Below are 27,180 nucleotides of genomic sequence, written 5' to 3'. Positions count from 1 at the left end.
TATTCAATTGAATAGACTGCCAAGACAAGATATTTCATGTTCACACTGGTAAACTTTGTTGAGGCTGGTCCACTTTCACACCCTCCAAGATAGCGGAAAAGACAGTTCCTGCAGGAACTGTTTTTTAACCGTTGGTGAGGATTGCGATTGAATCTTCATCTAAACGGAATTAGGCAAGCGTCCTGTGGGTCGGCATCCCAGTGAGACTGGAAATATTACAATAAGTGTTTGTTTTGTTGTGGTTATTTTGTATGTTTAGCACCGAGCGATGCTGCAAATGCTATCGCGTTTCAATAAAGCTACATGCGTTTAGCACTTATTGCTCATCCTCTTTGTGCTCGGGCTCAAAAATATTAGGTTCTTGATCGTAATTTTCCCAAAAGTAATCGTTGTTGGCTCTCACAAAGTCTGCTTGACTGGCATTGTTGTTGATGGGGAAGGGATCTGTGGTTCCTCTTTGTCATGCGATCACATGACTGGCTTCCTCATTATTTCTTAGTGGGATTGATACTATTTTGATCATATCTATTTATTCACAAATTTGGGAAGTCTTTGGGTGTCATGAATCAGACATATATGATATATGCCAATTATTCATAATACATTTCTTTTTTTTTTTAATGCATTCTAAATCCTAAATAAATGGACCAATGGAGCCAATGAAAGTTGCTCTAGTCTGCCTATAAAGCTCTTAAAAAAAAAATTAAAAAAAATAAAAAAAATATATATATATATATATATATATATATATTTTTTTTTTTTTTATATATATATATATATATATATTTTTTTTTTTTTTTAAATTTTTATATATATATATATATATATATATATATTTTTTTTTTTTTATTTTTTTTTTTTTTTTATTTATATATATATATATATATATATATATATATATATATATATATATATATATATATATATATATATATGACTGAGATGATGTTTATTTGCTGATTACAACATCAGCCATTTGTTTACAATATTCAACTTTTAAAATCTTTGGAGATTTTATTTATTTTGTTTAAAAAAAACATTTTTTAAATAAATAATTCAATAGTATTTTTTTTCTTTCACATTTTGTAAGTATTTATTATGAAAAAAATATTCCTAAATCTTTGGACATAGTACTTATGTATTTACATGTTTTCTTTAAATAAATAATTCCCATGTATTAACATATCTTTTTATTTCACATTTTATAAGTAATAACTATGAAAAATAATAGTTCCTAAATCTTTGGACAGTGTATTTATTTATCTTTACATTTGTTTCTTTAAATACATGATTCCATCGTATTAATAATGTATATTGTTTTAATTTCACATTATATAAGTATTTATTGTGAAAAAAATATTCTTAATTCTTTGGACATTGTACTTTTTTATTTACATGTTTTCTTTAAATAAATAATTCCCATGTGTTAATATATTTTTTTATTTCACATTTTATAAGTATTTACTATGAAAAAAAATATTCTTAAATCTTTGGACATTTTATTTATTTATCTTTACATTTGTTTCTTTAAATACATAATTCCATCGTATTAATAATAAATAAAAAAAATTCACATTTTGTAAGTATTTATTATGGAAAAAAATTCCTAAATCTTTGGACATTGTACTAATTTATTTACATGTTTTCTTTAAATAAATAATTCCCATGTATTAATATATATTTTTTATTTCACATTTTATAAGTATTTACAATGAAAAATAAACCGTTCTTAAACATTTGGACATTTTATTTATTTAACTTTACATTTGTTTCTTTAAATAAATAATTCCATCGTATTAATAATATATTTTTATTTTAATTCACATTTTATAAGTATTTATTATGGAAAAAAAAAACTTAAATCTTTGGACTTCGTACTTATTTATTTACATATTTTCTTTAAATAAATAATTCCCATGTATTAATATTTTTATTTTATTTTACATTGTATAAGTATTTATTACGGGAAATAAAAAATCTTAAATCTTTGGACATTTAATTTATTTATCTTTACATTTGTTTCTTTAAATACATAACTCCATCGCATTAATAATATTTTTATTGTATTTCACATTTTATAAGTATTTATTATGAAAAAAATATTCTTAAATCATTGGACATTGTACTTATATGTGCATGTTTTCTTTAAATAAATAATTCCCATGTATTACTTTTTTTTTTTTTTTCACATTTTATAAGTATTTACTATGAAAAAAAAATCTTAAATCTTTGGACTTGGACATTTTATTTATTTATCTTTACATTTGTTTAATTAAATACATAATTCCATTGTATTAATACTATTTTTTTTATTTTATTTCACATTTTATAAGTATTTATTATGAAAAATATATTCTTAAATCTTTGGACATTGTACTTATTTATTTACATGTTTTCTTTAAATAAATAATTCCCATGTATTAATATTTTTTTATTTTTTTTATTTACTATTTATTTTATTTACTATGAAAAACATATTCTTAAATCTTTGGAAATTTTATTCATTTATCTTTACATTTGTTTCTTTAAATACATAATTCCATCGTATTAATAATATTTTTTTTATTTTATTTCACATTTTATAAGTATTTTTATATATATATATATATATATATATATATATATATATATATATATATATATATATATATATATATATATATATATATATATATATATTTTTTTTTTTTTTTTTTTTTTTTTTTTTTTTAAGAGCTTTATAGGCAGACCAGATATATATATATATATCACTTTAAACGATGTTGCAGGCCACAATAAACAATGTTGCAGGCCAATTTAAATGATGTTGCAGGGCACTTTAAACAATGTTGTGGACCGTTTTAAATAATGTTGCAGGCTACTTAAACGATGTTGCAGGCCAAAATAAAAAACCATGTTGCTGGCTACATTAAAACTATTTTGCAGGCCACATTAAAACGATGTTGCAGGCCACATTAAAACGATGTTGCAGGCCACACTAAAACGATGTTGCAGGGCGCATTAAAACGATGTTGCAGGCCGCATTTTAAAATGATGTGGCGCTCCACCTTAAACGATGTGGTGGGCTACCATAAAAGATGTGACGGGCCACTTTAAACGATGTGGCATGCCATTCATACGTGTATCATTTGCCTTAAACTACTTTGCGGGTCACTTTAAACAATGTTGCAGGCCACATTAAACAATGTTGCAGGCCATTTAAACGATGTTGCAGGCCGTTTTAAACGTGGGCCAAATTAAAAAAATTTGCAGGTCACAATAAAAGATGTTGCAGGCTACTTAAACGATGTTGCAGGCCACTTCAAACAATGTTGTGGGACATTCTAAATAATGTTGCAGGCCACAATAAACAATGTTGCAGGCTACTGAAACGATGTTGCAGACCAAAATAAAAACAATGTTGCATGCTACATTAAAATGCTGTTGCAGGCAGTATTTAAAATGATGTTGCAGGCCACATTAAAACGATGTTGCAGGCCACATTAAAATGATGTTGCAGGCCATATTAAAACAATGTTGCAGGCCAAATTAAAAACGATGTCGCAGGCCGGATTAAAAACGATGTTGCAGGCCACATTAAGGACGATGTCGCAGGCCACATTAAAAACGTAGTCGCTGGCCACATCAAAAACGATGTCGCAGGCCACATTAACAAATGATGTTGTAGGCCACTTCACAAACGATGTTGCAGGCCACATTAAAAAACGATGTTGTAGTCCACTTCAAAAACGATGTTGCAGGCCACATCAACAAATATTTTGCAAGCCACTTTAAAAACGATGTTGTAGGCCACTTTAAAAACAATGTTGCAGGCCAAATTAAAAACAATGTTGCAGGCCAACTTAAAAATGATGTTGCAGGCCAAATTAAAAACAATGTTGCAGGCCACTTTAAAAGGGATGTCTCAGGCCACTTTAAAAAATGATGTCGCAGGCCACTTCAAAAACGATGTCGCTGGCCAAATTAAAAACGATGTTGCAGGCCGAAATAAAAAACGATGTCTCAGGCCACTTAAAAATGATGTAGGCCACGTCAAAAACGATGTTGCAGGCCACTTTAACAAATACTTTGCAAGCCACATTAAAAACAATGTTGCAGGCCAAATTAAAAACAATGTTGCAGGCCAAATTTAAAACAATGTTGCAGGCCACAATAAAAACGATGTTGCAGGCCAAATTAAAAACGATGTTGCAAGCCGTTTTAAAAACGATGTCTCAGGCCACTTAAAAATTATGTCGCAGGCCATTTTAAAAACGATGTTGCAGGCCAACTTAAAAACGATGTTGCAGGCCGAAATAAAAAACGATGTCTCAGGCCACTTAAAAATTATGTCGCAGGCCACATTAAAAACGATGTCGCTGGCCACTTCAAAAACGATGTCGCAGGCCACTTTAAAAATGATGTTGTAGGCCACATCAAAAACGATGTTACAGGCCACATTAAAAATGATGTTGTAGGTCACTTCAAAAACGATGTTGCAGGCCACATCAACAAATATTTTGCAGGCCACTTTAAAAACGATGTTGTAGGCCACTTTAAAAACAATGTTGCAGGCCAAATTAAAAACAATGTTGCAGGCCAAATTAAAAATGATGTTGCAGGCCAAATTAAAAACAATGTTGCAGGCCATGTTAAAAGGGATGTCTCAGGCCACTTAAAAATGATGTCGCAGGCCACTTCAAAAACGATGTTGCTGGCCACTTCAAAAACGATGTCGCAGGCCACATCAAAAACGATGTTACAGGCCACATTAACAAATGATGTTGTAGGCCACATCAAAAACGATGTTGCAGGCCACATTAACAAATATTTTGCAGGCCACTTCAAAAACGATGTTGCAGGCCACATCAACAAATATTTTGCAAGCCACTTTAAAAACGATGTTGTAGGCCACTTTAAAAACAATGTTGCATGCCAAATTAAAAACAATGTTGCAGGCCATTTTTAAAAATGATGTTGCAGGCCAAATTAAAAACAATGTTGCAGGCCATGTTAAAAGGGATGTCTCAGGCCACATTAAAAATGATGTCTCAGTCCACTTCAAAAACGATGTCGCTGGCCACTTCAAAAACGATGTCGTAGGCCACATCAAAAACGATGTTACAGGCCACATTAACAAATGATGTTGTAGGCCACATCAAAAACGATGTTACAGGCCACATTCAAAATGATGTTGCAGGCCACCTTAAAAACGATGTTGTAGGCCACTTTAAAAACAATGTTGCAGGCCAAATTAAAAACAATGTTGCAGGCCATTTTTAAAAATGATGTTGCAGGCCAAATTAAAAACAATGTTGCAGGCCATTTTAAAAGGGATGTCTCAGGCCACTTTAAAAATGATGTCGCAGGCCACTTCAAAAACGATGTCGCTGGCCACTTCAAAAACGATGTCGCAGGCCACTTCAAAAACGATGTTACAGGCCACATTAACAAATGATGTTGTAGGCCACATCAAAAACGATGTTACAGGCCACATTAAAAATGATGTTGTAGGCCACTTCAAAAACGATGTTGCAGGCCACATCAACAAATATTTTGCAGGCCACTTTAAAAACGATGTTGTAGGCCAAATTAAAAACAATGTTGCAGGCCATTTTTATAAATGATGTTGCAGGCCAAATTAAAAACAATGTTGCAGGCCATTTTAAAAGGGATGTCTCAGGCCACTTTAAAAATGATGTCGCAGGCCACTTCAAAAACGATGTCGCTGGCCACTTCAAAAACGATGTTACAGGCCACTTTAAAAATGATGTTGTAGGCCAATTTAAAAGCAATGTTGCAGGCCACATTAAAAATGATGCCGCAGGCCCCATTAAAAACTATGTCGCAGGCCACATTAAAAACGATGTTGCAGGCCACATTAACAAATATTTTGCAGGCCACATTAAAACGATGTTGCAGTTGAGTTTAAAAACGATGTTGCAGGCCACATTAAAAACGATGTTGTAGGCCAATTTAAAAACAATGTTGCAGGCCAAATTAAAAACAATGTTGCAGGCCACCTTAAAAACGATGTTGTAGGCCAATTTAAAAGCAATGTTGCAGGCCAATTTAAAAATGATGCCGCAGGCCCCATTAAAAACTATGTCGCAGGCCACATTAAAAACGATGTTGCAGGCAGGCCACGTTAAAAACGATGTCGCAGGCCACATTAAAACGATGTTGCAGTTGAGTTTAAAAACGATGTTGCAGGCCACATTAAAAACGATGTCGCAGGCCACATTAAAACAATGTTGCAGTTGAGTTTAAAAACGATGTTGCAGGCCACATTAAAAACGATGTCGCAGGCCACGTTAAAACGATGTTGCAGTTGAGTTTAAAAACGATGTTGCAGGCCACATTAAAAACGATGTTGCAGGCCACATTAAAAACTATGTCGCAGGCCACTTTAAAACGATGTTGCAGTTGAGTTTAAAAACGATGTTGCAGGCCACCTTAAAAACTATGTCACAGGTCACACTAAAACGCCGCATCGTTTTGAGGTTCTCCGTGGCACGCCTCAAACGATGTGGCATACCGCTTTAAAGCAGGTGGCAGGTCGATGTTCTGTCTAAATGAGACCAGTTGCTATTCCTGTCTTTTGCTCCGTAGTCTCGGGTAGCTTTTTTTTTGACAAAGCAGCTCATTTATGCTACGTTAAACGAAGTGGCAGGCCACATTAAATGAAATGGCGGGTCAAACTTGGCACACGGGCCTTGAGTAACCTACTCAGTGGCCTAGTGGCCTGAGATGGGTAGGTTGTGAGTTCAAACCCCGGCCGAGTCATACCAAAGACTATAAAAATAGGAGCCATTACCTCCCTGCTTGTCACTCAGCATTAAGGGTTGGAATTAGGGGTTAAATCACCAAAAATTATTCCCGGGCGCGGCCACCGCTGCTGCTCACTGCTCCCCCTCACCTCCCAGGGGGTGAACAAGGGGATGGGTCAAAGGTAGAAGACACATTTCACCACACTTAGTGTGTGTGTGACAATCATTGCTACTTTAACTTTAAGTTTGCTGCCTCTCCTTTAAACGCAGCAGCTTCTCCATATTTTCCTGGATACATGTTTAGATGTTTTTTCAACGTGCTACGCTCCGACTGCTTCACCAAAGTTAGCTCGCTCCACGCTCTGACATGTTGTTGATGAAACGCACTCTGACATCCACTCTGCCATCTAGTGGCGGGGAGGCTCATGACACCATTTTTTTTTTTTTTTTTGCTGGCAACACAATTAACATTTTTTTATTTTTCGGTAATCGAAATGTAACTCTTGAGGAAAAGACGGCAACAAGTCTCCCTGGAGGGCGTTGTTGGTGGTCAAAGACGTCCTCTTTAATGGGTACACTTGAACACAGTTAGCAGCTTGCTAATATGCTTCAGTCAACACAACACACAGCAACTAAATGGAGGAGGAGGGGGGGGTGGTCAGTCGTCATCAGAGTGCATCTCCTCCCACTGGACCCGCACGTCAACATGCATGAGACTCTACCACATGTGACGTCCACACTTCAAAACATACTTTACTGGCTTCGTGCTCGTCGTCTTGCTGGGAACATTTCATACAAAGCAAGGGGTTGGAAATTAGTTTTTATTTTCACCTCATAGCCCTGCTAGTGTGCGTGTGTGCATGTGTGTGTGCATGTGTGTGTGTGTGTGTGTGTGTGTGTGTGTGTGTGTGTAATTTTTTTAATCCCGCATGCATCAAGTAAATACGTCAGTCCCTTTTTTATTCTTTTTGTCCGAGAAATACGTCTAAAGCTAATAGTTTAATGCCGTTCAGGGGAGCGCCGACGGCACACACGTATGAGGGGGCGCAGGCTGCAGCAGGTCAAAGTTCAAGTAGGCAGATGTTTGGCGTACTCTTCGGCGGTCACAAAGTGGAAAAAAAAAAGAAAAAAGAACGAGACGGAAGCTGCCAAGCGGGTTACGCGTCGTAATTAATCATTCTAATGCTAGCTGTCATGAACACACCCAACGTAGCGTAGCTTTAACCTTGGTAGTCATGAAGAGGAATGATACATATTTTTAGAATATCGTAGCACCATCTTTTTTTTTTGTTTGTTTGTTGAAAAGAAGAAATAGAAAAAAAATAGACGACGGAGAGTAAAAAGAAACGGAACAATGCTATGCTAGCTACACGCGGATGTTAACACTCTTCTGTTTAATAACGCAAACTTCTTTTTTTTTTTTTTTTTTTTTATGTAACATGCACTTTTTTTGGTTAATTTCGGTTAATCCCTTTGGCAAAAAAACGGGGAAAAAAAGTTGTAATGATGTTACGAACAAACGCTGAGGCACTTAATGAAGCTGACGTGACGGAAGCAACACAAAAACTATGTACACGTATGTAAAAGTGTTACATTATAAATAGGTTTTAAACCATAGATACTATATACATCTTCAGACAGTGATGGTTGCTTTGGGCGTTGGCGAGTGGTCACCGTGGCGGGGGGGGGGGGGGGGGCGGGGCCAGGGTTCAGGCGCGGGCGGCTCATTCTCGCTTCCTCAGGATGACGTAGATGAGCCCGCTGATCAGCGCCAGGGGGAAGGCCACCCACGCCAGGATGTAGGAGTAGCCGAAGACGTCCTTCTCGGGCACCCAGTCCGGACTCATCACCGTGTAGATGATGGCGCCGCTCATCACGAACAAGCCTGGAAGGGAGAGAAAGAAAGAACAAAAAATGTGACTTTTCGATACGGTTTGCCTTATTTGGTCATATGTTCCTCCCCTCAAAACATCGAAACGTCGTAACATGAAGTGTCTGAACACGAAACGTTGTAACATTAAACATTGTAGCATTAAACTTCGTAACATTAGGCACTGTTGCACAGAACTTAACGTGGAACGCGACGAGAAACATCGTAACATGAAACTGTGTAACAGCAAACAACGTCAAAACATCGCTACGTGAAACGTCATAACGTTGAAAAACGTAACGTCAAAATAAATGATCATGACACGATGCATTGTTACATGAAACGTCATCACATTAAACATTGTAACACGACATGTTGTAATATGAAACATCGTAACATGAAATGTCAAAACACAAAATGTGAAAACACGAAACGTCAAAACACGAAACGTCAAAACACGAAACGTCAAAACACGAAACGTAACATGAGCCGTCGTAACATTAAACGTTGTAACACGGAACATTGTAACATTGTTGTGTTGAAACACGTAACATTGTAACACAAAACATTGTAACATGAAACATCGTAGCACGAAACATTGTAACACAAAACACCGTAACACCTTGACACAAAACACCATAACACGAAATGTCGTGACATTAAACATTGTAGCATTAAACTTCGTAACATTAGGCACTGTAGCACAGAACTTAACGTGGAACGCGACGAGAAACATCGTAGCATGAAACAGTGTAACAGCAAACAACGTCAAAACAAATAAACATAGCACGAAACATCGTAACATGAAACGTCATGACATTAAACATTGCAACACGACATGTCGTAATATGAAACATCGTAACATGAAATGTCGAAACACAAAATGTGAAAACACGAAACGTCAAAACACGAAACGTCAAAACACGAAACGTAACATGAGCCGTCGTAACATTAAACGTTGTAACACGGAACATTGTAACATTGTTATGTTGAAACACGTAACATTGTAGCATAAGACATTGTAACATTGTTACGTCGAAACACATAACATTGTAACACAAAACATTGTAACATGAAACATCGTAGCACGAAACATTGTAACACAAAACACCGGAACACGGAACACCGTGACACAAAACACCATAACACGAAACGTCGTGACATTAAACATTGTAACATGACATGTCGTAATATGAAACATCGTAACATGAAATGTCAAAACACAAAATGTGAAAACATTAAACGTCAAAACACGAAACGTCAAAACACGAAACGTAACATGAGCCGTCGTAACATTAAACGTTGTAACACGGAACATTGTAACACGGAACATTGTAACATTGTTACGTTGAAACACGCAACATTGTAGCATAAGACATTGTAACATTGTTACGTCGAAACACGTGACATTGTAACATGAAACATCGTAGCACGAAACATAGTAACACAAAACACCGTAACACGGAACACCGTGACACAAAACACCATAACACGAAATGTCGTGACATTAAACATTGTAGCATTAAACTTCGTAACATTAGGCACTGTAGCACAGAACTTAACGTGGAACGCGACGAGAAACATCGTAACATGAAACTGTGTAACAGCAAACAACGTCAAAACATCGCTACATGAAACGTCATAACGTTGAAAAACGTAACGTCAAAATAAATGATCTTGACACGATACATTGTTACATGAAACGTCATGACATTAAACATTGTAACACGACATGTCGTAATATGAAACATCGTAACATGAAATGTCAAGACACAAAATGTGAAAACACGAAACGTCAAAACACGAAAGGTCAAAACACGAAACGTCAAAACACGAAACGTCAAAACACGAAACGTAACATGAGCCGTCGTAACATTAAACGTTGTAACACGGAACATTGTAGCATTGTTACGTTGAAACACGCAACATTGTAGCATAAGACATTGTAACATTGTTACGTCGAAACACGTAACATTGTAACATGAAACATCGTAGCACGAAACATAGTAACACAAAACACCGTAACACGGAACACCGTGACACAAAACACCATAACACGAAATGTCGTGACATTAAACATTGTAGCATTAAAATTCGTAACATTAGGCACTGTAGCACAGAACTTAACGTGGAACGCGACGAGAAACATCGTAACATGAAACTGTGTAACAGCAAACAACGTCAAAACATCGCTACATGAAACGTCATAACGTTGAAAAACGTAACGTCAAAATAAATGATCTTGACACGATACATTGTTACATGAAACGTCATGACATTAAACATTGTAACACGACATGTCGTAATATGAAACATCGTAACATGAAATGTCAAGACACAAAATGTGAAAACACGAAACGTCAAAACACGAAAGGTCAAAACACGAAACGTCAAAACACGAAACGTCAAAACACGAAACGTAACATGAGCCGTCGTAACATTAAACGTTGTAACACGGAACATTGTAGCATTGTTACGTTGAAACACGCAACATTGTAGCATAAGACATTGTAACATTGTTACGTCGAAACACGTAACATTGTAACATGAAACATCGTAGCACGAAACATAGTAACACAAAACACCGTAACACGGAACACCGTGACACAAAACACCATAACACGAAATGTCGTGACATTAAACATTGTAGCATTAAAATTCGTAACATTAGGCACTGTAGCACAGAATTTAACGTGGAACGCGACAAGAAACATCGTAACATGAAACAGTGTAACGGCAAACAACGTCAAAACAAAATGATCATAGCACGAAACATCGCTACATGAAACGCCATAACGTTGAAAAACGTAACGTCCAAATAAATGATCATGACACGATACATTGTTACATGAAACGTCATGACATTAAACATTGCAACACGACATGTCGTAATATGAAACATCGTAACATGAAATGTCAAAACACAAAACATCAAAACACGAAACGTCAAAACACGAAACGTCAAAACACGAAACGTCAAAACACGAAACGTCAAAACACGAAACGTAACGTGAGCCGTCGTAACATTAAACGTTGTAACACGGAACATTGTAACATTGTTATGTTGAAACACGTAACATTGTAACACAAAACATTGTAACATGAAACATCGTAGCACGAAACATAGTAACACAAAACACCGTAACACGGAACACCGTGACACAAAACACCATAACACGAAATGTCGTGACATTAAACATTGTAGCATTAAAATTCGTAACATTAGGCACTGTAGCACAGAACTTAACGTGGAACGCGACAAGAAACATCGTAACATGAAACAGTGTAACAGCAAACAACGTCAAAACAAAATGATCATAGCACGAAACATCGCTACATGAAACGCCATAACGTTGAAGAACGGAACGTCAAAATAAATGATCATGACACGATATATTATTACATGAAACGTCATGACATTAAACATTGTAACACGACATGTCGTAATATGAAACATCGTAACATGAAATGTCAAAACACAAAACGTCAAAACACGAAACGTCAAAACACGAAACGTAACATGAGCCGTCGTAACATTAAACGTTGTAACACGGAACATTGTAACATTGTTATGTTGAAACACGTAACATTGTAGCATAAGACATTGTAACATTGTTACGTCGAAACACGTAACATTGTAACACAAAACATTGTAACATGAAACATCATAGCACGAAACATTGTAACACAAAACACCGGAACACGGAACACCGTGACACAAAACACCATAACACGAAACGTCATGACATTAAACATTGTAAAACGACATGTCGTAATATGAAACATCGCAACATGAAATGTCAAAACACAAAATGTGAAAACACGAAACGTCAAAACACGAAACGTAACATGAGCCGTCGTGACATTAAACGTTGTAACACGGAACATTGTAACATTGTTATGTTGAAACACGTAACATTGTAGCATAGGACATCGTAACATTGTTACGTCGAAACACGTAACATTGTAACACAAAACATTGTAACATGAAACATCGTAGCACGAAACATTGAAAACAATGAAACTTCGCAACATTAGGCACTGTAGTACAGGACTTAACATAGAACGCGACAAGAAACATTGTAACATGGAACAATGTAACAGCAAACAACGTCAAAACAAATGATCATAGCACGAAACATCGCTACATGAAACGTCATAACACTGAAAAACGTAACGTCAAAATAAATGATCATAACATGAAACATTGTTGCATGAAACGTCATAACATTAAACTTTGTGTAACAGGAAACGTCGTAGCACAAAATGCCTGAACACGAAACGTCGTAACATTAAACATTGTAACATGAAACTTCGTAACAATAGGCACTGTAGCACAGAACTTAACGTGGAACGCGACAAGAAACATCGTAACATGAAACAGTGTAACGGCAAACAACGTCAAAACAAAATGATCATAGCACGAAACATCGCTACATGAAACGCCATAACGTTGAAAAACATAACGTCCAAATAAATGATCATGACACGATACATTGTTACATGAAACGTCATGACATTAAACATTGCAACACGACATGTCGTAATATGAAACATCGTAACATGAAATGTCAAAACACAAAACATCAAAACACGAAACGTCAAAACACGAAACGTCAAAACACGAAACGTCAAAACACAAAACGTCAAAACACGAAACGTAACGTGAGCCGTCGTAACATTAAACGTTGTAACACGGAACATTGTAACATTGTTATGTTGAAACACGTAACATTGTAACACAAAACATTGTAACATGAAACATCGTAGCACGAAACATAGTAACACAAAACACCGTAACACGGAACACCGTGACACAAAACACCATAACACGAAATGTCGTGACATTAAACATTGTAACATGAAACTTCGTAACATTAGGCACTGTAGCACAGAACTTAACGTGGAACGCGACAAGAAACATCGTAACATGAAACTGTGTAACAGCAAACAACGTCAAAACAAAATGATCATAGCACGAAACATTGCTACATGAAACGCCATAACGTTGAAAAACGTAACGTCAAAATAAATGATCATGACACGATACATTGTTACATGAAACGTCATGACATTAAACATTGTAACACGACATGTCGTAATATGAAACATCGTAACATGAAACGTCAAAACACGAAACGTCAAAACACGAAACGTAACATGAGCCGTCGTAACATTAAACGTTGTAACACGGAACATTGTAACATTGTTATGTTGAAACACGTAACATTGTAGCATAAGACATTGTAACATTGTTACGTCGAAACACGTGACATTGTAGCACAAAACATTGTAACATGAAACATCGTAGCACGAAACAATGTCACACAAAACACCGGAACACGGAACATCGCTACATGAAACGCCATAACGTTGAAAAACGTAACGTCAAAATAAATGATCATGACACGATACATTGTTACATGAAACGTCATGACATTAAACATTGTAACACGACATGTCGTAATATGAAACATCGTAACATGAAATGTCAAAACACAAAACGTCAAAACACGAAACGTCAAAACACGAAACGTCAAAACACGAAACGTAACATGAGCCGTCGTAACATAAAACGTTGTAACACGGAACATTGTAACATTGTTATGTTGAAACACGTAACATTGTAGCATAAGACATTGTAACATTGTTACGTCGAAACACGTGACATTGTAGCACAAAACATTGTAACATGAAACATCGTAGCACGAAACATTGTAACACAAAACACCGGAACACGGAACACCGTGACACAAAACACCATAACACAAAACGTCATGACATTAAACATTGTAACACGACATGTCGTAATATGAAACATCGTAACATGAAATGTCAAAACACAAAATGTGAAAACACGAAACGTCAAAACACAAAACGTAACATGAGCCGTCGTGACATTAAACGTTGTAACACGGAACATTGTAACATTGTTATGTTGAAACACGTAACATTGTAGCATAAGATATCGTAACATTGTTACGTCGAAACACGTAACATTGTAACACAAAACATTGTAACATGAAACATCGTAGCACGAAACATTGAAAACAATGAAACTTCGCAACATTAGGCACTGTAGTACAGGACTTAGCATAGAACGCGACAAGAAACATTGTAACATGAAACAATGTAACAGCAAACAACGTCAAAACAAATGATCATAGCACGAAACATCGCTACATGAAACGTCACGACATTGAAAAACGTAACGTCAAAATAAATGATCATAACACGAAACATTGTTGCATGAAACGTCATAACATTAAACTTTGTGTAACAGGAAACGTCGTAGCACAAAATGCCTGAACACGAAACGTCGTAACATTAAACATTGTAACATGAAACTTCGTAACATTAGGCACTGTAGCACAGAACTTAACGTGGAACGCGACAAGAAACATTGTAACATGAAACAGTGTAACGGCAAACAACGTCAAAACAAAATGATCATAGCACGAAACATCGCTACATGAAACGCCATAACGTTGAAAAACGTAACGTCAAAATAAATGATCATGACACGATACATTGTTACATGAAACGTCATCACATTAAACATTGTAAAACGACATGTTGTAATATGAAACATCGTAACATGAAATGTCAAAACACAAAATGTGAAAACACGAAACGTCAAAACACGAAACGTCAAAACACGAAACGTAACATGAGCCGTCGTAACATTAAACGTTGTAACACGGAACATTGTAACATTGTAATGTTGAAACACGTAACATTGTAGCATAAGACATTGTAACATTGTTACGTCGAAACACGTAACATTGTAACACAAAACATTGTAACATGAAACATCATAGCACGAAACATTGTAACACAAAACACCGGAACACGGAACACCGTGACACAAAACACCATAACACGAAACATCATGACATTAAACATTGTAAAACGACATGTCGTAATATGAAACATCGTAAGATGAAATGTCAAAACACAAAATGTGAAAACACGAAACGTCAAAACACGAAACGTAACATTAGCCGTCTTAACATTAAACCTTGTAACACGGAACATTGTAACATTGTTATGTTGAAACACGTAACATTGTAGCATAAGACATTGTAACATTGTTACGTCGAAACATGTAACATTGTAACACAAAACATTGTAACATGAAACATCGTAGCACGAAACATTGTCACACAAAACACCGGAACACGGAACACCGTGACACAAAACACCATAACACGAAACGTCATGACATTAAACATTGTAACACGACATGTTGTAATATGAAACATCGTAACATGAAACATCGTAACATGAAACGTCAAAACACAAAACGTCAAAACATGAAACGTCAAAACACGAAACGTCAAAACACGAAACGTCAAAACACGAAACGTAACATGAGCCGTCGTGACATTAAACGTTGTAACACGGAACATTGTAACATTGTTATGTTGAAACACGTAACATTGTAGCATAAGATATCGTAACATTGTTACGTCGAAACACGTAACATTGTAACGCAAAACATTGTAACATTAAACATCGTAGCACGGAACATTGTAACACAAAACACTGTAACACGTAACACTGTAACACAAAACACCATAACACGAAATGTCGTAACATTAAACATTGTAACATGAAACTTCGTAACATTAGGCACTGTAGCACAGAACTTAACATGGAACGCGACAATCAACATTATAACATGAAACGATGTAACAGCAAACAACATCAAAACAAATGATCATAACACGAAACATCGCTACATGAAACGTCACAACATTGAAAAATGTAACGTCAAAATAAATGTTCATAACACAAAACATTGTTACATGAAACGTCATAATATTAAACATTGTGTAACACGACATGTCGTAACATGAAATATCGTAACATGAAACTTCGTAACATTAGGCACTGTAGCACAGAACTTAACGTGGAACGCGACAATCAACATTATAACATGAAACGATGTAACAGCAAACAACGTCAAAACAAATGATCATAACACGAAACATCGCTACATGAAACGTCACAACATTGAAAAATGTAACGTCAAAATAAATGATCATAACACGAAACATTGTTACATGAAACGTCATAATATTAAACATTGTGTAACACGACATGTCGTAACATGAAATATCGTAACATGAAACTTCGTAACATTAGGCACTGTAGCACAGAACTTAACATGGAACGCGACAATCAACATTATAACATGAAACGATGTAACAGCAAACAACGTCAAAACAAATGATCATAACACGAAACATTGCTACATGAAACGTCACGACATTGAAAAATGTAACGTCAAAATAAATGATCATAACACGAAACATTGTTACATGAAACGTCATAATATTAAACATTGTGTAACACGACATGTCGTAACATGAAATATCGTAACATGAAACTGCGTAACATTAGGCACTGTAGCACAGAACTTAACATGGAACGCGACAATCAACATTATAACATGAAACGATGTAAGAGCAAACAACGTCAAAACAAATGATCATAACACGAAACATTGCTACATGAAACGTCACGACATTGAAAAATGTTACGTCAAAATAAATGATCATAACACCAAACATTGTTACATGAAACGTCATAATATTAAACATTGTGTAACACGACATGTCGTAACATGAAATATCGTAACATGAAACTTCGTAACATTAGGCACTGTAGCACAGAACTTAACGTGGAACGCGACAATCAACATTATAACATGAAACGATGTAACAGCAAACAACGTCAAAACAAATGATCATAACACGAAACATCGCTACATGAAACGTCACAACATTGAAAAATGTAACGTCAAAATAAATGATCATAACACCAAACATTGTTACATGAAACGTCATAATATTAAACATTGTGTAACACGACATGTCGTAACATGAAATATCGTAACATGAAACTGCGTAACATTAGGCACTGTAGCACAGAACTTAACGTGGAACGCGACAATCAACATTATAACATGAAACGATGTAACAGCAAACAACGTCAAAACAAATGATCATAACACGAAACATCGCTACATGAAACGTCACGACATTGAAAAATGTTACGTCAAAATAAATGATCATAACACGAAACATTGTTACATGAAACGTCATAATATTAAACATTGTGTAACACGACATGTCGTAACATGAAATATCGTAACATGAAACTTCGTAACATTAGGCACTGTAGCACAGAACTTAACGTGGAACGCGACAATCAACATTATAACATGAAATGATGTAACAGCAAACAACGTCAAAACAAATGATCATAACACGAAACATTGCTACATGAAACGTCACAACATTGAAAAATGTAACGTCAAAATAAATGATCATAACACGAAACATTGTTACATGAAACGTCATAATATTAAACATTGTGTAACACGACATGTCGTAACATGAAATATCGTAACATGAAACTTCGTAACATTAGGCACTGTAGCACAGAACTTAACATGGAACGCGACAATCAACATTATAACATGAAACGATGTAACAGCAAACAACGTCAAAACAAATGATCATAGCACGAAACATCGCTACATGAAACGCCATAACGTTGAAAAACGTAACGTCAAAATAAATGATCATGACACGATACATTGTTACATGAAACGTCATGGCATTAAACATTGTAACACATCATGTCGAAATATGAAACATCGTAACATGAAATGTCAAAACACAAAACGTCAAAACACGAAACGTAACATGAGCCGTCGTAACATTAAACGTTGTAACACGGAACATTGTAACATTGTTATGTTGAAACACGTAACATTGTAGCATAAGACATTGTAACACTGTTACGTCAAAACACGTAACATTGTAACACAAAACATTGTAACATGAAACATCGTAGCACGAAACATTGTAACACAAAACACCGGAACACGGAACACCGTGACACAAAACACCATAACACGAAACGTCATGACATTAAACATTGTAACATGACATGTCGTAATATGAAACATCGTAACATGAAATGTCAAAACACAAAATGTGAAAACAGGAAACGTCAAAACACAAAACGTCAAAACACGAAACGTAACATGAGCCGTCGTAGCATTAAACGTTGTAACACGGAACATTGTAACATTGTTACGTCGAAACACGTAACATTGTAACACAAAACATTGTAACATGAAACATCGTAGCACGAAACATTGTAACACAAAACACCGTAACACGGAACACCGTGACACAAAACACCATAACACGAACTGTCGTGACATTAAACATTGTAACATGAAACTTCGTAACATTAGGCACTGTAGCACAGGACTTAACATAGGACGCGACAAGGAACATTGTAACATGAAACAATGTAAAAGCAAACAACTTCAAAACAAATGATCGTGACACGAAACATCGCTGCATGAAACATCATAACATTGAAAAAAAACGTAACGTCAAAATAAATGATCATGACACGAAACATTGCTACATGAAACGTCATAACATTAAACACTGTAACACGACATGTCGTAACATGAATCATCGTAGCATGAAATGTCAAAACAAGAAACGTCAAAACACGAAACGTAACATGAGTCGTAACATTAAACGTAACACGGAACATTGTAACATTGTTACGTTGAAACACGTAACATTGTAGCACAAAACATTGTAACATTGTTACGTCGAAACACATAGCATTGTAGCACAAAACATTGTAACATGAAACATCGTAGCACGAAACATTGTAACACAAAACACTGTAACATGTAACACTGTAACACAAAACACCATAACACGAAATGTCGTAACATTAAACATTGTAACATGAAACTTCGTAACATTAGGCACTGTAGCATAGAACTTAACCTAAAACGCGACAAGAAACATTGTAACATGAAACAATGTAACAGCAAACAACGTCAAAACAAATGATCATAGCACGAAACATCGCTACATGAAACGTCATAACATTGGAAAATGTAACGTCAAAATAAATGATCATAACACGATACATTGTTACATTAAACGTCATGACATTAAACATTGTAATACGACATGCCTTAACATGAAACATTGTAACATGAAATCTCAAAACATGAGACGTCAAAACACTAAACGTTGTTACACGGAACATTGTGACATTGTCACATTGAAACACGTAACATTGTAGCACAAAACATTGTAACATTGTTATGTCGAAACGCGTAACATTGTAGCACAAAACATTGTAACATGAAACATCGTCGCATGAAACATCGTAACACAAAATGCTGTAGCACGAAATGCCGTAACACGTAACACAAAACACCGTAACACGAAATGTTGTAACATTAAACGCTGTAACATGAAACTTCATAACATTAGGCACTGCAGCACAGAACTTAACATGAAACGTGACAAGAAACGTTGTAACATGAAACGATGTAACAGCAAACATTTTAACATGAAACTTCCTAATACTAAACATTGTAACACGGAATGTAGCACAAAACATTGTAACATGAAATGTAATAATATTAAGCACTGTAACACGGAACTTTTTAACACGAAATGTTGTAACATGAAACATAACATGAAACAATTTAACAGCAAACAATTTAACAGCAAACATTGTAACGCGAAAAATCAATCAATCAATCAATCAAATGTTACTTATATAGCCCTAAATCATGAGTGTCTCAAAGGGCTGCACAAGCCACAATCAAAACATGACACAAATGATCATACCATAATTGTAACTTGAAACGTCATAACATTAAAGATTGTAACACAAAATGTCAAAACATGAAATGACGGAACAGGAAATGTTGTAACAGAAAATTTCATAATACGAAATGTCGTAACACGAAACGTCGTAACATGAAGTGACGTAACCCAAAATGTCAACATGAAAAGTTGTAACACGAAATGTCTGAACACAAAACTTCATAACATTAAGCACTGTAACACAAAACTTAACATGAAATGTGACAAGAAACATTGCAACATGAAACAATGTAACAGCAAATATTGTAAAACGTAATACCAAAACGTGACACAAATTATCATAACACGAAACATTGTAACATGAAACGTCATAACATGAAACATCGTAACATGAAATGTCAAAACACAAAATGTAACATGAAACAACGTAACATTAAACATTGTAACGCGGAACATTGTAACACGAAACATAACAGCAAACACTAATACAAAATGTCAAAACATGAAACATCGTAAGATGAAACGTAACACAAATTATTGTCACATCAAATGTCATACCAGTAAATGTAACGCAAAGTGTCAAAACATGTAACATTGTAGTACAAAACATCGTAACATGAAACATCGTAACACAAAATGTCGTAGCACTAAACATCGTAACACAAAACGTTGTAACACGAAATGTCGTAACATTAAACATTGTAACACAAACCGTAACATGGAATGTCGTAACACAAAACACCGTATCATGAACCCTGTATCATGAAACATCGTAACACGAAACATCGTAACACAAAACATCATAACACGAAACGTTGTAACATGTAACACCGTAACAGGAAATGTCCTAACATGAAACGTTGTAAGACGAAACATTGTAACATGAAACTTTATAACACTAAGCATTGTAATATGGAATGTAACAAACGTAACACCAAACGTTGTAACACGAAATGTCAAAACAGGAAACCTAACACGGAAAGTTGTGACATGAAAAGCCATAACACGAAACGTTTTAACATTAAACATTGTAACACAACATATAAGCATGAAAATTCATAACACAAAACATCGTAACACAAAACATTGTAACATGAAGTGTAAAGACATCAAGCACTGTAACAAGGACCTTAAGACGAAAAGTCTTAACATGAAACATAACATGAAATGATTTAATAGCGAACATTGTAACGCGAAAAATCTAAACATCATGACACAAATTATCTTAACATTAAACATTGTAACATGAAACGTCGCAACACGAAATGCCAAAATATGAATTGTCGTAACACAAAATGTCTGAACACGGAAAGTCGTAAAATAAACATTGTAACATGAAACGTCATAACATTAAGCACTGTGACACGGAACTTAACACAAAATGTGACATGAAACAATGTAACAGCAAACATTGTAACATGGAACGTCGAAACATAATACAAATTATCATAACACGAAACATTGTAACATGAAACGTCATAACATTAAACACTGTAACACGAAACGTAACACGAAACGTAACACAAAACGTAACACGAAACATAACACAAAACGTAACACGAAACGTAACACAAAATGTAACAAGAAACATTGTAACATGAAATGTCAAAACACGAAACGTAACACGAAACATTGCAACATGAAATATCAAAACATGGAATGTAACACAAAACATTGTAACAAGAAATGTCAAAACACGAAATGTCGTAACACGAAACGTTGCAACACGAAACGTCATAACACGAAACATTGCAACACGAAACGTTGCAACATGAAACGTCCTAACATGAAACGTCCTAGCACGAAACGTCCTAACACGAAATGTCTAAACAGGAAAGATAACACAAAATGTTGTGACATGAAACGCCATAACACTTAACGTTTTAACATTGAACATTGTAACACGGAATGTAACACGGAATGTAACACAAAACATTGTAACATGAAGCATAATAACATTAAGCACTGTAACACGGAACTTACCACGAAAGCTCATAACATGAAACATTAAAACATGAGACGATTTAACCGCAAAGTTTGTACCGCGAAAAATAGAAACATAACACAAATTATCATACCATGACACATTGTAACACTAAATGTCGTAACATGAAACATTCTAATACGAAATGTCAAAACATGAAATGTCAAAACATGAAATGTCGTAACACGAAACGTCGTAACATGTAATGTCGTGACCTGAATTGTCAACATAAAACGTTGTAACACGAAATGTCTGAACATGAAATGTCGTAACATTAAGCGTTGTAACACAGAACATTGTGACATAAAACTTCATAACATCAAGCACTGTAACACGAAACTGAACATGACATGACAAAGAACATTGTAACATGAAACATCGAAACGTAACGCAAATTATTATAACACATAACATTGCAACATGAAACATCATAACATTAAACACTGTAACACGAAACGTCGTAACATTAAACACTGTAACATGAAAATCAACAGCAGACACTGTAACACGGAATGTCAAAACATGAAATGTCAAAACATGAAACATCGTAACGCGAAACGTCATAACACAAATTATTGTAACATAAAACGTCATAACGGCAAATGTAACATGAAACGTAACACATAAAATTGTTGCACAGAACATTGTAACATGAAACGTCAAAATGTAACACAAATTATTATAATACAAAACACTGTAACATGAAACATCATAACATTAAACACTGTAACACGAAACGTCGTAACATGAAACATCGCAACATAACATTTCAAAACACGAAACGTAACACCAAACATCGTAACATTAAACATTGTAACATGGGACGATGTAACAGCAAACACTGTAACACGAAATGTCAAAACATGAAACATCGTAACGCGAAACGTCATAACACAAATTATTGTAACATAAAACGTCATAACAGCAAATGTAACACGAAACATTCTAACACGTAAAATTGTTGCACGAAACATCGTAACACAAAATGTCGTCACGTTAAACGTAATACGTAACCCGAAACATTGTAACATGGGACAATGTAACAGCAAACACTGAACACGAAATGTCAAAACATGAAACATCGTAAAGAGAAACGTCATAACACAAATTATTGTAACATAAAACGTCAGAACAGCAAATGCAACACGAAATGTTGTAACACGTAAAATTGTTGCACGAAACATCGTAACACAAAATGTCGTCACATTAAACGTAATACGTAACCCGAAACATTGTAACATGGGACGATGTTACAGCAAACACTGTAACACAAAATGTCAAAACATGAAACATCGTAACACGAAACGTCATAACACAAATTATTGCAACACAAAACGTCATGAGAGCAAATAGAACACGGAACTTTGTAACATGTAAAATTGTTGCACGAAACACTGTAACACAAAATGTTGCATAAAACATCGTAACACAAAATGTCGTCACATTAAACGTAATACGCAACCCGAAACATTGTAACATGGGACAATGTAACAGCAAACACTGAACACGAAATGTCAAAACATGAAACATCGTAAAGCGGAACGTCATAACACAAATTATTGTAACATAAAACGTCAGAACAGCAAATGCAACACGAAATGTTGTAACACGTAAAATTGTTGCACGAAACATCGTAACACAAAATGTCGTCACATTAAACGTAACACGTAACCCGAAACATTGTAACATGGGACGATGTAACAGCAAACACTGTAACACAAAATGTCAAAACATGAAACATCGTAACACGAAACGTCATAACACAAATTATTGTAACACAAAACGTCATAACGGCAAATGTAACACAAAACTTTTTTACACGTAAAATTGTTGAACGCAACATCGTAACACAAAATGTCCTCACATTAAATGCAATACGTAACCCGAAACATTGTAACATGGGACGATGTAACAGCAAACACTGTAACACAAAATGTCAAAACATGAAACATCGTAACACGAAACGTCATAACACAAATTATTGTAACACAAAACGTCATAACGGCAAATGTAACACAAAACTTTTTTACACGTAAAATTGTTGAACGCAACATCGTAACACAAAATGTCGTCACATTAAAGGTAATACGTAACCCAAAACATTGTAACATGGGACGATGTAACAGCAAACACTGTAACACAAAATGTCAAAACATGAAACATCGTAACACGAAACGTCATAACACAAATTATTGGAACACAAAACGTCATAACGGCAAATGTAACACAAAACTTTTTTACACGTAAAATTGTTGAACGCAACATCGTAACACAAAATGTCCTCACATTAAAGGTAATACGTAACCCAAAACATTGTAACATGGGACGATGTAACAGCAAACACTGTAACACAAAATGTCAAAACATGAAACATCGTAACACGAAACGTCATAACACAAATTATTGTAGCATAAAACGTCATGACGGCAAATGTAACACGAAACGTTGTAACCCGTAAAATTGTTGGACGAAACATCGTAACACAAAATGTCGTCACATTAAAGGTAATACGTAACCCGAAACATTGTAACATGGGACGATGTAACAGCAAACACTGTAACACAAAATGTCAAAACATGAAACATCGTAACACGAAACGTCATAACACAAATTATTGTAGCATAAAACGTCATGGCGGCAAATGTAACACAAAACGTTGTAACCCGTAAAATTGTTGGACGAAACATCGTAACACAAAATGCCGTCACATTAAACGCAATACGTAACCCGAAACATTGTAACATGGGACGATGTAACAGCAAACACTGTAACACAAAATGTCAAAACATGAAACATCGTAACACGAAACGTCATAACACAAATTATTGTAACACAAAACGTCATAACGGCAAATGTAACACAAAACTTTTTTACACGTAAAATTGTTGAACGCAACATCGTAACACAAAATGTCGTCACATTAAACGTAACACGTAACCCGAAACATTGTAACATGGGACGATGTTACAGCAAACACTGTAACACAAAATGTCAAAACATGAAACATCGTAACACGAAACGTCATAACACAAATTATTGTAACACAAAACGTCATAACGGCAAATGTAACACAAAACTTTTTTACACGTAAAATTGTTGAACGCAACATCGTAACACAAAATGTCCTCACATTAAAGGTAATACGTAACCCAAAACATTGTAACATGGGACGATGTAACAGCAAACACTGTAACACAAAATGTCAAAACATGAAACATCGTAACACGAAACGTCATAACACAAATTATTGTAGCATAAAACGTCATGACGGCAAATGTAACACGAAACGTTGTAACCCGTAAAATTGTTGGACGAAACATCGTAACACAAAATGCCGTCACATTAAACGCAATACGTAACCCGAAACATTGTAACATGGGACGATGTAACAGCAAACACTGTAACACAAAATGTCAAAACATGAAACATCGTAACACGAAACGTCATAACACAAATTATTGTAACACAAAACGTCATAACGGCAAATGTAACACAAAACTTTTTTACACGTAAAATTGTTGAACGCAACATCGTAACACAAAATGTCGTCACATTAAACGTAACACGTAACCCGAAACATTGTAACATGGGACGATGTAACAGCAAACACTGTAACACAAAATGTCAAAACATGAAACATCGTAACACGAAACGTCATAACACAAATTATTGTAACACAAAACGTCATAACGGCAAATGTAACACAAAACTTTTTTACACGTAAAATTGTTGAACGCAACATCGTAACACAAAATGTCCTCACATTAAACGCAATACGTAACCCGAAACATTGTAACATGGGACGATGTTACAGCAAACACTGTAACACAAAATGTCAAAACATGAAACATCGTAACACGAAACGTCATAACACAAATTATTGTAACACAAAACGTCATAACGGAAAATGTAACACAAAACTTTTTTACACGTAAAATTGTTGAACGCAACATCGTAACACAAAATGTCGTCACATTAAAGGTAATACGTAACCCAAAACATTGTAACATGGGACGATGTAACAGCAAACACTGTAACACAAAATGTCAAAACATGAAACATCGTAACACGAAACGTCATAACACAAATTATTGTAACACAAAACGTCATAACGGCAAATGTAACACAAAACTTTTTTACACGTAAAATTGTTGAACGCAACATCGTAACACAAAATGTCCTCACATTAAAGGTAATACGTAACCCGAAACATTGTAACATGGGACGATGTTACAGCAAACACTGTAACACAAAATGTCAAAACATGAAACATCGTAACACGAAACGTCATAACAAAAATTATTGTAACATAAAACGTCATAACGGCAAATGTAACACGAAACGTTGTAACCCGTAAGATTGTTGGACGAAACATTGTAACACAAAATGTCGTCACATTAAATGTAATACATAACCCGAAACATTGTAACATGGGACGATGTAACAGAAAACACTGTAACACAAAATGTCAAAACATGAAACATCGTAACACGAAACGTCATAACACAAATTATTGTAACACAAAACGTCATGACAGCAAATAGAACACGAAACTTTGTAACATGTAAAATTGTTGCACGAAACACCGTAACACAAAATGTTGCACAAAACATCGTAACACAAAATGTCGTCACATTAAACGTAATACGCAACCCGAAACATTGTAACATGGGACAATGTAACAGCAAACACTGAACACGAAATGTCAAAACAGGAAACATCGTAAAGAGAAACGTCATAACACAAATTATTTTAACATAAAACGTCAGAACAGCAAATGCAACACGAAATGTTGTAACACGTAAAATTGTTGCACGAAACATCGTAACACAAAATGTCGTCACATTAAACGTAATACGTAACCCGAAACATTGTAACATCGGACGATGTTACAGCAAA

General features: G+C 35.2%; 1 protein-coding gene across 1 annotated transcript in view; it reads right to left on the bottom strand.

Annotated features, from left to right (window-relative positions):
- Positions 1–7,556: 7,556 nt before the first annotated feature.
- The window catches only part of pmp22b (peripheral myelin protein 22b), a 40,922-nt gene continuing 21,298 nt past the window's right edge, over positions 7,557–27,180 (bottom strand). The window contains exon 5 of the mRNA XM_061931623.1: positions 7,557–8,634. Within this exon, the coding sequence (XP_061787607.1) occupies positions 8,474–8,634 (161 nt within the window). The 3' untranslated portion in view covers positions 7,557–8,473. The remainder of the gene's footprint in view (positions 8,635–27,180) is intronic.

The sequence above is a fragment of the Nerophis lumbriciformis genome, linkage group LG39 (assembly GCF_033978685.3).
Source record: "Nerophis lumbriciformis linkage group LG39, RoL_Nlum_v2.1, whole genome shotgun sequence".
Taxonomy (NCBI): Eukaryota; Metazoa; Chordata; class Actinopteri; order Syngnathiformes; family Syngnathidae; genus Nerophis; species Nerophis lumbriciformis.
This window is presented reverse-complemented; position numbering and strand designations above follow the sequence as displayed.